We start from the raw sequence: 14,373 nt of genomic DNA on the forward strand, positions 1-14,373 counted from the left end.
CTCCCCCCTCTCTCTCTCCCCTTCTCTCTCCCCTCCTCTCTCCCTCTCTCTCCCGTCTCGTGCGAGGGAGGGAGGGAAGGGGAGAGACTTCAGAGAGAAGAGAAAATGTATTTTCATTGACGTTGCGTGTTTCAATTTTTCTTTGCAGGTACAGACACACAGGAAGAGGGCGGGAAGTGTAACATCAGAACAAGGACAATCATTGCCACCATCTGCATCGTCACATTTGTGGTTCTAGTTATCAAGATATGTTTAATAATCACTGGTGTGTATCTGAACAAAAAGGGGAACTTGATATTTTCGCTCAGGCAGCTTATAGCTAGTGGTAGGAAAATGGGTTTGTCTGACTTCCCCTCTCTCTCCGTCCCTCTCCCCCTCCCCCTGTCTATGTGTGACGACACTTTCAGGCAAGTGCGTTCAATGAACAACAGCTGCAGGAGTAGCGGCCATTCGGCCCTTCGAGCCAGCACCGCCATTCAATGTGATCACGGCTGATCATCCACAATCAGTACCCCGTTCCTGCCTTCTCCCCATATCCCCTGACTTTCTCTCACTATCTTTAAGAGCCCTATCTTTAAGAGCCCTATCTTTAAGAGCCCTATCTTTAAGAGCCCTATCTTTAAGAGCCCTATCTTTAAGAGCCCTATCAAGCTCTCTCTTGAAAGAATTATCTCCAGAGAACCGGCCTCCACCGCCCTCTGAGGCAGAGAATTCCACAGACTCACAACTCTGTGTGTGAAAAAGTGTTTCCTCGTCTCCGTTCTAAATGGCCGACTCCTTATTCTTAAACTGTATGTGTCCTGGTTCAGGACTCCCCCAACATCGGCAATTGCTTGCTTGCCTCGCCTTTTTAACAAGTGTGTGTTCACAAAATGAATTTTGGTTGTCAGGTGGCTGCAGCCCAATTGTTTGCCTCGCCTTTTAAAATTGGAACGTCAGCGAACTCTGTGAACTTTCTCTCTCCTTCAGTGTCCTTGCTATGGGAACATCTCCAGCGATCTGACAAGCGATATCTCGACAACTGCATGTACGAGAACTCGAGGCTGAATCTCTCGCACCAAAGTTGCGCTGGGAATCTTTCCGTCTCGATGGCGAATCTCTCCGTCTGTCGCTCCCTCCACTCCGAATGCCACCAGGAGAATAACGGTCTGAAGAGCGAAATCCAGATCCTAAATGCGACCAATATCCAGCTCTGTAGTGATGTCCAGAGCTATCTCCAGAGAGTGAAAGGTGAGTAGCTCGCTAATCTACTGACAGAGCCCAACTTGCCCACCCCGACCAACGTGCCCCATCTACACTAGTCCCACCCCGACCAACATGCCCCATCTACACTAGTCCCACCCCGACCAACATGCCCCATCTACACTAGTCCCACCCCGACCAACGTGCCCCATCTACACTAGTCCCACCCCGACCAACATGCCCCATCTACACTAGTCCCACCCCGACCAACATGCCCCATCTACACTAGTCCCACCCCGACCAACATGCCCCATCTACACTAGTCCCACCCCGACCAACATGCCCCATCTACACTAGTCCCACCCCGACCAACATGCCCCATCTACACTAGTCCCACCCCGACCAACATGCCCCATCTACACTAGTCCCACCCCGACCAACATGCCCCATCTACACTAGTCCCACCCCGACCAACATGCCCCATCTACACTAGTCCCACCCCGACCAACATGCCCCATCTACACTAGTCCCACCCCGACCAACATGCCCCATCTACACTAGTCCCCCCCCGACCAACAGTGCCCCATCTACACTAGTCCCACCCCGACCAACATGCCCCATCTACACTAGTCCCACCCCGACCAACATGCCCCATCTACACTAGTCCCACCCCGACCAACATGCCCCATCTACACTAGTCCCACCCCGACCAACATGCCCCATCTACACTAGTCCCACCCCGTCCAACATGCCCCATCTACACTAGTCCCACCCCGACCAACATGCCCCATCTACACTAGTCCCACCCCGACCAACATGCCCCATCTACACTAGTCCCACCCCGACCAACGTGCCCCATCTACACTAGTCCCACCCCGACCAACATGCCCCATCTACACTAGTCCCACCCCGACCAACATGCCCCATCTACACTAGTCCCACCCCGACCAACATGCCCCATCTACACTAGTCCCACCCCGACCAACGTGCCCCATCTACACTAGTCCCACCCCGACCAACATGCCCCATCTACACTAGTCCCACCCCGACCAACATGCCCCATCTACACTAGTCCCACCCCGACCAACGTGCCCCATCTACACTAGTCCCACCCCGACCAACGTGCCCCATCTACACTAGTCCCACCCCGACCAACATGCCCCATCTACACTAGTCCCACCCCGACCAACATGCCCCATCTACACTAGTCCCACCCCGACCAACATGCCCCATCTACACTAGTCCCACCCCGACCAACATGCCCCATCTACACTAGTCCCACCCCGACCAACATGCCCCATCTACACTAGTCCCACCCCGACCAACATGCCCCATCTACACTAGTCCCACCCCGACCAACATGCCCCATCTACACTAGTCCCACCCCGACCAACATGCCCCATCTACACTAGTCCCACCCCGACCAACAGTGCCCATCTACACTAGTCCCACCCCGACCAACATGCCCCATCTACACTAGTCCCACCCCGACCAACATGCCCCATCTACACTAGTCCCACCCCGACCAACATGCCCCATCTACACTAGTCCCACCCCGACCAACATGCCCCATCTACACTAGTCCCACCCCGACCAACGTGCCCCATCTACACTAGTCCCACCCCGACCAACAGTGCCCCATCTACACTAGTCCCACCCCGACCAACATGCCCCATCTACACTAGTCCCACCCCGACCAACATGCCCCATCTACACTAGTCCCACCCCGACCAACCTGCCCCATCTACACTAGTCCCACCCCGACCAACATGCCCCATCTACACTAGTCCCACCCCGACCAACATGCCCCATCTACACTAGTCCCACCCCGACCAACATGCCCCATCTACACTAGTCCCACCCCGACCAACATGCCCCATCTACACTAGTCCCACCCCGACCAACATGCCCCATCTACACTAGTCCCACCCCGACCAACATGCCCCATCTACACTAGTCCCACCCCGACCAACATGCCCCATCTACACTAGTCCCACCCCGACCAACATGCCCCATCTACACTAGTCCCACCCCGACCAACATGCCCCATCTACACTAGTCCCACCCCGACCAACATGCCCCATCTACACTAGTCCCACCCCGACCAACATGCCCCATCTACACTAGTCCCACCCCGACCAACATGCCCCATCTACACTAGTCCCACCCCGACCAACATGCCCCATCTACACTAGTCCCACCCCGACCAACATGCCCCATCTACACTAGTCCCACCCCGACCAACATGCCCCATCTACACTAGTCCCACCCCGACCAACATGCCCCATCTACACTAGTCCCACCCCGACCAACGTGCCCCATCTACACTAGTCCCACCCCGACCAACGTGCCCCATCTACACTAGTCCCACCCCGACCAACGTGCCCCATCTACACTAGTCCCACCCCGACCAACATGCCCCATCTACACTAGTCCCACCCCGACCAACATGCCCCATCTACACTAGTCCCACCCCGACCAACATGCCCCATCTACACTAGTCCCACCCCGACCAACATGCCCCATCTACACTAGTCCCACCCCGACCAACATGCCCCATCTACACTAGTCCCACCCCGACCAACATGCCCCATCTACACTAGTCCCACCCCGACCAACATGCCCCATCTACACTAGTCCCACCCCGACCAACATGCCCCATCTACACTAGTCCCACCCCGACCAACATGCCCCATCTACACTAGTCCCACCCCGACCAACATGCCCCATCTACACTAGTCCCACCCCGACCAACATGCCCCATCTACACTAGTCCCACCCCGACCAACATGCCCCATCTACACTAGTCCCACCCCGACCAACATGCCCCATCTACACTAGTCCCACCCCGACCAACATGCCCCATCTACACTAGTCCCACCCCGACCAACATGCCCCATCTACACTAGTCCCACCCCGACCAACATGCCCCATCTACACTAGTCCCACCCCGACCAACGTGCCCCATCTACACTAGTCCCACCCCGACCAACATGCCCCATCTACACTAGTCCCACCCCGACCAACATGCCCCATCTACACTAGTCCCACCCCGACCAACATGCCCCATCTACACTAGTCCCACCCCGACCAACATGCCCCATCTACACTAGTCCCACCCCGACCAACATGCCCCATCTACACTAGTCCCACCCCGACCAACTGCCCCATCTACACTAGTCCCACCCCGACCAACATGCCCCATCTACACTAGTCCCACCCCGACCAACATGCCCCATCTACACTAGTCCCACCCCGACCAACATGCCCCATCTACACTAGTTCCACCCCGACCAACGTGCCCCATCTACACTAGTCCCACCCCGACCAACATGCCCCATCTACACTAGTCCCACCCCGACCAACGTGCCCCATCTACACTAGTCCCACCCCGACCAACATGCCCCATCTACACTAGTCCCACCCCGACCAACATGCCCCATCTACACTAGTCCCACCCCGACCAACATGCCCCATCTACACTAGTTCCACCCCGACCAACATGCCCCATCTACACTAGTCCCACCCCGACCAACATGCCCCATCTACACTAGTCCCACCCCGACCAACATGCCCCATCTACACTAGTCCCACCTCGACCAACATGCCCCATCTACACTAGTCCCACCCCGACCAACATGCCCCGACTTCTCTAGTCCCACCCCGACCAACATGCCCCATCTAACCTAGTCCAACTCCGACCAACATGCCCCACCTACACTGGTAGCACCCCGACCAACATGCCCCATCTACACTAGTCCCACCCCGACCAACATGCCCCATCTACACTAGTCCCGCCCTGGCCGACATGCCCCATCTACACTAGTCCCACCCCGACCAACATGCCCCATCTACACTAGTCCCACCCCGACCAACATGCCCCATCTACACTAGTCCCACCCCGACCAACATGCCCCATCTACACTAGTCCCACCCCGACCAACATGCCCCATCTACACTAGTCCCACCCCGACCAACATGCCCCATCTACACTAGTCCCACCCCGACCAACAGTGCCCCATCTACACTAGTCCCACCCCGACCAACATGCCCCATCTACACTAGTCCCACCCCGACCAACATGCCCCATCTACACTAGTCCCACCCCGACCAACATGCCCCATCTACACTAGTCCCACCCCGACCAACATGCCCCATCTACACTAGTCCCACCCCGACCAACGTGCCCCATCTACACTAGTCCCACCCCGACCAACATGCCCCATCTACACTAGTCCCACCCCGACCAACATGCCCCATCTACACTAGTCCCATCCCGACCAACATGCCCCATCTACACTAGTCCCACCCCGACCAACATGCCACATCTACACTAGTCCCACCCCGACCAACATGCCCCATCTACACTAGTCCCACCCCGACCAACGTGCCCCATCTACACTAGTCCCACCCCGACCAACATGCCCCATCTACACTAGTCCCACCCCGACCAACATGCCCCATCTACACTAGTCCCACCCCGACCAACATGCCCCATCTACACTAGTCCCACCCCGACCAACATGCCCCATCTACACTAGTCCCACCCCGACCAACATGCCCCATCTACACTAGTCCCACCCCGACCAACATGCCCCATCTACACTAGTCCCACCCCGACCAACATGCCCCATCTACACTAGTCCCACCCCGACCAACATGCCCCATCTACACTAGTCCCACCCCGACCAACATGCCCCATCTACACTAGTCCCACCCCGACCAACATGCCCCATCTACACTAGTCCCACCCCGACCAACGTGCCCCATCTACACTAGTCCCACCCCGACCAACATGCCCCATCTACACTAGTCCCACCCCGACCAACATGCCCCATCTACACTAGTCCCACCCCGACCAACATGCCCCATCTACACTAGTCCCACCCCGACCAACATGCCCCATCTACACTAGTCCCACCCCGACCAACATGCCCCATCTACACTAGTCCCACCCCGACCAACATGCCCCATCTACACTAGTCCCACCCCGACCAACATGCCCCATCTACACTAGTCCCACCCCGACCAACATGCCCCATCTACACTAGTCCCACCCCGACCAACATGCCCCATCTACACTAGTCCCACCCCGACCAACATGCCCCATCTACACTAGTCCCACCCCGACCAACATGCCCCATCTACACTAGTCCCACCCCGACCAACGTGCCCCATCTACACTAGTCCCACCCCGACCAACGTGCCCCATCTACACTAGTCCCACCCCGACCAACGTGCCCCATCTACACTAGTCCCACCCCGACCAACATGCCCCATCTACACTAGTCCCACCCCGACCAACATGCCCCATCTACACTAGTCCCACCCCGACCAACGTGCCCCATCTACACTAGTCCCACCCCGACCAACGTGCCCCATCTACACTAGTCCCACCCCGACCAACGTGCCCCATCTACACTAGTCCCACCCCGACCAACATGCCCCATCTACACTAGTCCCACCCCGACCAACATGCCCCATCTACACTAGTCCCACCCCGACCAACATGCCCCATCTACACTAGTCCCACCCCGACCAACGTGCCCCATCTACACTAGTCCCACCCTGACCAACGTGCCCCATCTACACTAGTCCCACCCCGACCAACGTGCCCCATCTACACTAGTCCCACCCCGACCAACATGCCCCATCTACACTAGTCCCACCCCGACCAACATGCCCCATCTACACTAGTCCCACCCCGACCAACATGCCCCATCTACACTAGTCCCACCCCGACCAACATGCCCCATCTACACTAGTCCCACCCCGACCAACATGCCCCATCTACACTAGTCCCACCCCGACCAACATGCCCCATCTACACTAGTCCCACCCCGACCAACATGCCCCCTCTACACTAGTCCCACCCCGACCAACATGCCCCATCTACACTAGTCCCACCCCGACCAACATGCCCCATCTACACTAGTCCCACCCCGACCAACATGCCCCATCTACACTAGTCCCACCCCGACCAACATGCCCCATCTACACTAGTCCCACCCCGACCAACATGCCCCATCTACACTAGTCCCACCCCGACCAACATGCCCCATCTACACTAGTCCCACCCCGACCAACATGCCCCATCTACACTAGTCCCACCCCGACCAACGTGCCCCATCTACACTAGTCCCACCCCGACCAACGTGCCCCATCTACACTAGTCCCACCCCGACCAACATGCCCCATCTACACTAGTCCCACCCCGACCAACATGCCCCATCTACACTAGTCCCACCCCGACCAACATGCCCCATCTACACTAGTCCCACCCCGACCAACGTGCCCCATCTACACTAGTCCCACCCCGACCAACATGCCCCATCTACACTAGTCCCACCCCGACCAACATGCCCCATCTACACTAGTCCCACTCCGACCAACATGCCCCATCTACACTAGTCCCACCCCGACCAACATGCCCCATCTACACTAGTCCCACCCCGACCAACATGCCCCATCTACACTAGTCCCACCCCGACCAACATGCCCCATCTACACTAGTCCCACCCCGACCAACATGCCCCATCTACACTAGTCCCACCCCGACCTACATGCCCCATCTACACTAGTCCCACCCCGACCAACATGCCCCATCTACACTAGTCCCACCCCGACCAACGTGCCCCATCTACACTAGTCCCACCCCGACCAACGTGCCCCATCTACACTAGTCCCACCCCGACCAACATGCCCCATCTACACTAGTCCCACCCCGACCAACATGCCCCATCTACACTAGTCCCACCCCGACCAACATGCCCCATCTACACTAGTCCCACCCCGACCAACATGCCCCATCTACACTAGTCCCACCCCGACCAACATGCCCCATCTACACTAGTCCCACCCCGACCAACATGCCCCATCTACACTAGTCCCACCTGCCCGCGTTTGGCCCATATCCCTCCAAACCTGTCCTATCGATGTACCTGTCCAAGTGTCTCTTAAACGTTGCCTCAACTACCTCCTCCGGCAGCTCGTTCCATACACCCACCACCCTCTGTGTGCAAAAGTTGCCCCTCAGGTTCCTATTAAATCTTTTCCCCTTCACCTTGAACCCATGTCCTCTGGTCCACGATTCCCCTAGTCTGGGCAAGAGACTCTAGTTTTGTTTAGAGAGAGACAGAGGAGGGAGAGAGAGAGGGAGTGCGAGAGAGAGAGGGTGAGAAGGTGAATGAGAGAGAGGAAGAGGGAGAGAGAGACAGAGGGAGAGAGAGAGCAGATAGTTTAGTTTATGGAGAGGGGAGAAAGGAGAAAGAGGGGAGAGAGAGAGAGTGAGAGAGGAAGATGGGGACAAAAATGGGGGAGAGAGAGAGAGAAAGAGGGAAATCTGAAGAAAGGAACGTCACCCATTCCTTCTCCCCACAGCTGCTGCCTGTCCCGCTGAGTTACTCCAGCACTTTGTGTGAGTTGATGGGTCTTTGAGTGTAACTGATAAACTCTTTATTAACCAGTAGAGAATGTCTGCGCTCCAGGGTGGAAGTTGTACAATGATACGTGTTACTTCATCTCGGCCAAGAAAACATCTTATGGCAACGCAAAACGGGCGTGTGAAGTCAGAGGGGCGAAACTCCTAGAGATCAACTCAAACGAAGAGAAGGTCAGACACACACACACGCACACACACCCACGCACGCACATGCACACACACACGCACACACACACGCACACACACACACACACACACATGCACGCACGCACGCACGCCCACACACACACACACACGCGCACACACACACACACACACACGCACACACACACGCACACCCACACGCACACGCACACACACACACACACGCACACACACACAGGTACACACACACGCACACACTCACACACACACACACACACTCTGTTATTTAAACATCAACAGAATCAATTTTATTCCCCAGGATTTTTTCATCAGAAAAACTGAAGAAGGGAAATACTACCGGATTGGACGCTGTTTCCCAAATACCGGGTCAGTTTCCAACTGATACCGGGCGCTGGGATTAGTGTGGGGGGGATTAGTGTGGGGGGGATTTGTGTGGGGGGGATTAGTGTGGGGGGGTGGGATTAGTGGGGGGGGGGATTAGGGGGGGGGGGGATGTGTAGGGCGGGTGGGATTAGTGTGGGGGGGGGGATTAGTGGGGGGGGGTGGGATTAGTGGGGGGGGTGGGAGTAGTGTGGGGGGGGGGGGGGGTTAGTGTGGGGGGGTGGGATTAGTGTGGGGGGTGGGATTAGTGTGGGGGGGTGGGATTAGTGTGGGGGTGGGATTAGTGTGGGGGGTGGGATTAGTGGGGGGGTGGGATTAGTGTGGGGGGTGGGATTAGTGTGGGGGGTGGGATTAGTGGGGGGGTGGGATTAGTGTGGGGGGGTGGGATTAGTGTGGGGGGTGGGATTAGTGTGGGGGGGGTGGGATTAGTGGGGGGGGGGTATACAGGGATACCGGGCGCTGGGGAGAGTAGTGGGACTAGTGTGGGAAAAGATGGATTTCTGTTCTAGTTTCTTCCCAATGTTTTTCCCACACACAGATGCTCCAGTAATGATAGATTTGTCGAATACTCCGGCAAACCTTGTTCTGGTGGGAACTGTGGACGAATTGGATTCATTTGCCAGACGGACGCTATTCCGATTCCCGAAATTCTTTCTGGATTACGGAATATCTGCTCAAAAATCAGGGCTAGTATCGAATCGTAGAAACATAGACAATAGGTGCAGGAGTAGAGGCCATTCGGCCCTTCGAGCCAGCACCGCCATTCAATGTGATCACGGCTGATAGTCCCCAATCAGTACCCCGTTCCTGCCTTCTCCCCATATCCCCTGATTCCGTTAGCCCTAAGAGCTAAATTTAACTCCCTCTTGAAAACATCCAGTGAACCGGCCTCCACTGCCTTCTGTGGCAGAGAATCCCACAGATTCGCAACTCTCTGGGTGAAAAACGTTTCTCCTCATCTCAGTCCTAAATTGCCGACCCCTTATTCTTAAACTGTGTGTGTGAGGCCCCTGGTTCTGGACTCCCCCAACATCGGGAACATGTTTCCTGCCTCTAGCGTGTCCAATCCTTTAAGAATTTTAGATGTTTCAATAAGAAACCCTCTCATCCTTCTAAACTCCAGAGTGTACAAGCCCAGCCGCTCCATTCTCTCAGCATATGACAGTCCCGCCATCCCGGGAATTAACCTGGTGAACCTACGCTGGGCTCCCTCAATAGCAAGAATGTCCTTCCTCAAATTAGGGGACCAAAACTGCACACAATACTCCAGGTGTGGTCTCACCAGGGCCCTGTACAACTGCAGAAGGACCTCTTTGCTCCTATACTCAAATCCACTCACAATGAAGGCCAATTGGCTTTCTTCACTGCCTGCTGTACCTGCATGTTTACTTTCAGTAAACCTTCAATACCTGACAACTACCCCTGTGCCCACAACGCCCCCACTCTTGCTCCTCGTCCTGTAACATCTCCTGCAGCCCGGAGGTTGGAACATCGCTGACACACTGAATGTTGACATAGGGATTTGTAATGGGGAAGGGAGGGAAGGATAGGGGAGGGGAGGGGAAATGAGGGGAAGGGAGTGGAAGGGAGGGGAGGGGAGGAGACGAGAGGGGAGGGGAGGGAGGGGAGGGAAAGGGAGGAGAGGGGAGGGGAGGAGAAGGGAGGGGAAGAGGGGATGGGAGGGGAGGAGGGGGGGGGAAGAAGGGAGGGGAAGAGGGGAGGGGAGGAGAAAGGAGGGGAGGGGAGTGGTGCGGATGAGAGGGGAGGGGATGAGAGGGGAGGGGAGGGGGGGAGGGGAAGGGGGGAGGGGAAGGCAGGAGAGGAGAGGGGAAGGGAGGGGAGGGGAGGGGGAGGGAGGGGAGGGGAGGAGAGGGGAAGGGAGGGGAGAGAGGGGGGGGGAAAGGGAGGAGAGGAGAAGGGGGGGAGGGGAGGAGGGAGAGGGGAGGGAAAGGGAGGGGAGGAGAAAGAGGGGAGGGGAGGGAGGGTGCGGATGAGAGGGGATGAGAGGGGAGGTGGGGAGGGGAGGGGAGGAGACGGGAGGGGAGGGGAGGAGACGGGAGGAGAGGAGAGAGGGAGAGGGGAGGGGAGGGGATTCTCTTTAAATCCGTGTGCATGAAATAAAAGTATTTCCACTACTCAGTCTTGTCTCGTTCTTTCAAAAAACGCGTAGTCTAGAGCGATCGAGAAAAAGTCGAGAGAGAGAGCGAGAAAAAAGGAGGCGAGAGCGAAAAAGAAGAGAGAGAGAGAATCGGCGCGAGCGAGAGCACAGGAGAGCCCTGAGCGATCACAAATAGATCTCCTCTTCCCTTATCTCTCCTCCCTCCCCCCCTCTCTCTCTCTCTCTCTCCCCTCTCAATTCAATTTCAATTCAATTAAAAAACTTTATTGGCATGATAAAAAAACATTGTTATATCGCCAAAGTATAAAACATGACATCCATATATGAAATGCATCAGTATAAATACAAGTCTACAGTGCATGGATAGATATGTCCCTGTACATAAACTCGCAATAGGCCTATAGCCCTTTATTGATGCTACACGTTCTTGCAGCTGTAAGCAGTACAACACAATAGCAAGTTTAGCAATTCAATATTCATTTCTTAGTGTTAGTTAATGTCGATTAGTGTGTGCGTACCTCTCTCTCTCTCCCCGCCTCCCTCTCTCTCTCTCTCCCCGCCTCTCTCTCTCTCTCCCCCCCCTCTCTATTTAGATTGTAGTTGTAATGAGGACACATTTATTTTAAAACATCTCGTTTATTTATACCGGCTCAGGTAAGTACAGCAAGTTATTAAACATTCATACATATGAAATTTGACGTATTAAAATCATGTTTTAGTGCATTGGGGAAGTATGATTTCAATGTTTTGTGTTTGAAGTATTTTTAAGAGGTAACTTTTTAAGGGGTAACTTTATCCACACAAAGGGTGGTGGGTGTATGGAACGAGCTGCCAGAGGAGGTAGTTGAGGCAGGGACCATCCCAACATTTAAGAAACAGTTAGACTGATACATGGATAGGACAGGTTTGGGGGGATATGGACCAAAAGCAGGTAGTGTAGCTGGGACATGTTGGCGGGTGTGGGCAAGTTGGGCCGAAGGGCCTGTTTTCACACTGTATCACTCTATGACTACATTATACCTCCACCATGCATGAATGCTTCAAAATCAAGTGGTCGGGTTTTATTGCCATATACCCAAGCATAGAAACATAGACAATAGGTGCAGGAATAGGCCATCGGCCCTTCGAGCCAGCACTGCCATTCAATATGATCATGGCTGATCATCCAACTCAGTATCCTGTACCTGCCTTCTTGGCTCCTAATCTGAGGAAAGACATTCTTGCCATAGAGGGAGTACAGAGAAGGTTCACCAGACTGATTCCTGGGATGGCAGGACTTTCATATGAAGAAAGACTGGATAGACTCGGCTTGTACTCGCTAGAATTTAGAAGATTGAGGGGGGATCTTATAGAAACTTACAAAATTCTTAAGGGGTTGGACAGGCTAGATGCAGGAAGATTGTTCCCGATGTTGGGGAAGTCCAGAACAAGGGGTCACAGTTTAAGTATAAGGGGGAAATCTTTTAGGACCGAGATGAGGAAAACATTTTTCATACAGAGAGTGGTGAATCTGTGGAATTCTCTGCCACAGAAGGTAGTTGAGGCCACAGTTCATTGGCTATATTTAAGAGGGAGTTAGATGTGGCCCTTGTGGCTAAAGGGATCAGGGGGTATGGAGAGAAGGCAGGTACAGGATACTGAGTTGGATGATCAGCCGTGATCATATTGAATGGTGGTGCAGGCTCGAAGGGACGAATGGCCTCTACTCCTGCAACTATTGTCTATGTTTCTATGTAACTCTCTCTTGAAAACATCCAGTAAATCGGCCTCCACTGCCTTCTGTGGCAGAGAATTCCACAGATTCACAACTCTCTGGGTGAAGAAAGTTTGTCCTCATCTCAGACCTAACTGCCCCCCCCCCCCTTTATTCTTAAACTGTGTGTGACCCCTGGTTCTGAACTCACCCCAACATCGGGAACATTTTTCCTGCAGTTACAGTAAGTGAAAATCTAGCAGGCAAGCAGGATGCTTTCTCCAACCACCCCCATTTGAAGTCCACTATCTTCCACCGTTTCTACCCAGTGCTTGGTACTTACTTCCAGCAGCCACTGGTTGTCCTCCAGGATGCACCGAGCCGCAGCCTGAAGGGCACGTCCCACTTAGGTGATCTTTTGGGCGACAGTGGCAACAATATTTGCTGTTGTGGGTTGTCGGGAGGTATTGTAGGTGAATGCTAGTAAAACTACTCCCTGACAGTCGCCTAGATAGTCACCTCAGTGGGACAGGTCGATAAGTGAGTGGGAATAGCGTAGATCAGGAGAGCCGTGACCAGCTGTGTCACTCCTTGTCCATCCCACTCTCCAAGTCGCGTATAGACACAAAATGCCGGAGTAACATCCAATTTCCTCTCTGTGTCTGTGGACCCACTCCAAGCACCAAAGGCCCATTGGTCTGTGGAGCTGCTCGATACATGATTGGCTTTGTAGAGATCGGAGCCAGATGTCACCGTGTACCGGCACTCGGCCCTACACAGCCCTGCTAGCCCGACAGGGTTCAGTTTAGAGATACAGCGCAGAAACAGGAGGCAAAAGTCGGCCATCTTGAAACAGGCCCCAAACTCTCGCCCTCCTCTCCCTGCTTCGACCATTCCCTTTTTACTTCAGAGATACAGCGCGGAAACAGGCCCTCTCCCTCCCTCTCTCTCTCTCTCCCTCCCCCTCTCTCACCCTCTCCCTCTCTCCCCTCCTCTCTCCCTCCCTCCTCTCCCTGCTTCAACTATTCCCTTTTTACTTCAGAGATACAGCGCGGAAACAGGCCCTTCGGCCCCACCGAGTCCGTACTAGCCCGACCAGCGATCGATCGCCCGTCCACACACACTAGTTTAGTTTAGAGATACAGCGCGGAAACAGGCCCTTCGGCTTAGCGAGTCCGTACTAGCCGACCAGCGATCGCCCATTCACACACTAGTCGAGTTTAGAGATACAGCGCGGAAACAGGCCCTTCGGCCCCACCGAGTCCGTGCCGAACAGCGATCGCCCGTTCACACACTAGTTTAGTTCAGAGACACAGCGCGGAAACAGGATGCAAAAGTCGGCCATCTTGAACCAGGCCCCAAACTCTCGCCCTCCTCTCCCTGCTTCAACTA

At 55.0% G+C, this 14,373-nt stretch overlaps 1 protein-coding gene across 1 annotated transcript; it reads left to right on the plus strand.

The window, feature by feature from the left end:
• Positions 1 to 1,027: 1,027 nt before the first annotated feature.
• On the plus strand, positions 1,028 to 9,873 carry LOC116970406 (C-type lectin domain family 12 member B-like). Its single transcript, XM_033017059.1, has 4 exons — positions 1,028 to 1,230; positions 8,652 to 8,794; positions 9,087 to 9,154; positions 9,708 to 9,873. Exons 1-4 carry the CDS (start codon positions 1,089 to 1,091, stop codon positions 9,871 to 9,873), a joined length of 519 nt encoding a protein of 172 aa, XP_032872950.1. The 5' UTR covers positions 1,028 to 1,088.
• Positions 9,874 to 14,373: the final 4,500 nt, after the last annotated feature.

Source organism: Amblyraja radiata, unplaced genomic scaffold (assembly GCF_010909765.2).
Source record: "Amblyraja radiata isolate CabotCenter1 unplaced genomic scaffold, sAmbRad1.1.pri scaffold_858_ctg1, whole genome shotgun sequence".
Classification (NCBI taxonomy): Eukaryota; Metazoa; Chordata; class Chondrichthyes; order Rajiformes; family Rajidae; genus Amblyraja; species Amblyraja radiata.

What these genes read in the sequence shown, in the direction of transcription:
- LOC116970406 (XM_033017059.1), top strand. Translation starts at nt 1,089, where the DNA reads ATGGCGAATCTCTCCGTCTGTCGCTCCCTCCACTCCGAATGCCACCAG. An exon ending in CTATCTCCAGAGAGTGAAAG is followed by an intron (nt 1,231 to 8,651) that starts GTGAGTAGCTCG and finishes ATTAACCAGTAG; the next exon opens with AGAATGTCTGCGCTCCAGGG. An exon ending in CGCTGTTTCCCAAATACCGG is followed by an intron (nt 9,155 to 9,707) that starts GTCAGTTTCCAA and finishes TCCCACACACAG; the next exon opens with ATGCTCCAGTAATGATAGAT.